The following is a 1,597-nucleotide window of genomic DNA, read 5'->3' as shown; positions in this document are numbered from 1 at the left end:
AATATTCTCATTTTCTCTTCAGGTTCAAGCTTGTTTATTGTCTTTTATTTTGTCTGCATCTTCACACGTGTTGGTCAAATTAGATTCAGTTGTTTATTTCTTAAAAAGCTCCTACGAGGGATAATTTTCTCTCCCGTCAGAGATTATTTGGTCCCGAAGTAGAGAAACACTGAAAATGTCTCTTTGTGTCAAATATTGCAAGACTGAAATCATCGTAAACACTTGAAACAGTAAAGAAAACCTTTATAAAAGCAGTATTTGTACTATCGCAGATTGTAAACCAATCATACATGTCCAGTGTTTGTTATAGTCTAACACTGTCAGGTTGTCTTGTGTGTGAAGCACTTTTGAAACGACATTCCTCTTCTACCTTTAAAGGCCTCTCACCCTTCATCTTCAGGACTGTGGAAGAGAAGAAATCGTGTTTCTGACGCCACAAAGAGCTCACGAAGGATTCACTCATTATAAATATCATTCGAAGCGATTGACTGGAAGCTGACGACGTTACGAATAATTAAAAAAAACCGGTAGAGACGGAGCGAGAAGCGGCGTCTACTCTGCTTCGGACTTTTGATTGATCTCTGAAAATACAAATGATTAAATAAATAAAGTATATGTATGGTGATCAGATGGATTTAATTCAAGTTAAGCTTTTTGAATTCATGCTAAAAATAATTTATCTAACAATCTTGTTTTCGGTCCGTTTGCTGTCAGAACTTTTTACTTTCCCTTCTTCTCTCCTGTAGCTTTAAAACTGATATTTATTGATCCTCTCTGAACTGAAATAACAATGAGTTTCTTCTTTGTGGAGCAACTTAATATCTTATTTGATTTCATTTATCTTTTTTCTTCTATTTTATTCTTATCTCTGCTTTCTATATTGGCTATAAGTTTATTTATACTGTTTTTATCTTTTTTTTTTACACCTCTTTATTTTTTTACACTGTTTTTTGTAAGTCTAATAAAACTGTAGTAGTTTTCTAGTTTTCTGTTCTGTAGTTTCTAGTCAGATTACCGTGTTCAGTATTTGTTGTTGTGACCTTGTAAACAGATCAGTACGTTAATAACTGTTAATAACTGGTGACTTTATTAATTTATTAACAGACACAGGAGCGCTGAGGTGGAACGTTAATCCTAACACACTTATATATATATAAGTGTTATAGAGATACTTTAAAAGCGTCCTGCTGATGTTTTAAAAAGCTGAAAATGTTTGTTGGGAACAAAGCAAACGATAATTCAATTCAATTCAATTTTATTTGTATAGCTCCAATTCACAACAGAAGTTATCTCAGGACACTTTTCAAATAGAGCAGGTCTAGACCGAACTCCTTATAACATTTACAGAGACCCAACAGTACCACCATGAAGCAAGACCTTGGAAGACAGGGGCAGAAACACTGCCCTTTTAACAGGCGCCAGAAAACCTCGACCAGAGAGAGAGAGAGAGAGAGACAGAAGAGAGAGAGAGAGAGAGAGAGAGACAGAGAGAGAGAGAGAGACAGAGAAAAGAGGACAGAGAGAGAGAGAGAGAGAGAGAGGAGACAGAGAGAAGAGAGAGAGAGAGAGAAGAGAGGGAGAGAGAGAGAGAGAAAGA

General features: G+C 35.8%; 1 protein-coding gene across 1 annotated transcript in view; it reads left to right on the top strand.

Annotated features, from left to right (window-relative positions):
• LOC118331560 (F-BAR and double SH3 domains protein 2-like) overlaps positions 1-1,597 on the top strand; it is a gene marked incomplete in the record, with an annotated part of 27,942 nt that overhangs the window by 5,257 nt on the left and 21,088 nt on the right. The window contains 1 exon segment of the mRNA XM_035666592.1: positions 401-423. Coding sequence (XP_035522485.1) covers positions 401-423 — 23 coding nt within the window.

Source organism: Morone saxatilis, unplaced genomic scaffold, assembly GCF_004916995.1.
Source record: "Morone saxatilis isolate NCDOM2014 unplaced genomic scaffold, NCSU_SB_2.0 Contig20, whole genome shotgun sequence".
NCBI classification, from domain to species: domain Eukaryota; kingdom Metazoa; phylum Chordata; class Actinopteri; family Moronidae; genus Morone; species Morone saxatilis.
Note: the sequence above shows the minus strand (reverse complement) of the source record. Positions and strands in the feature narration are given on the sequence as shown.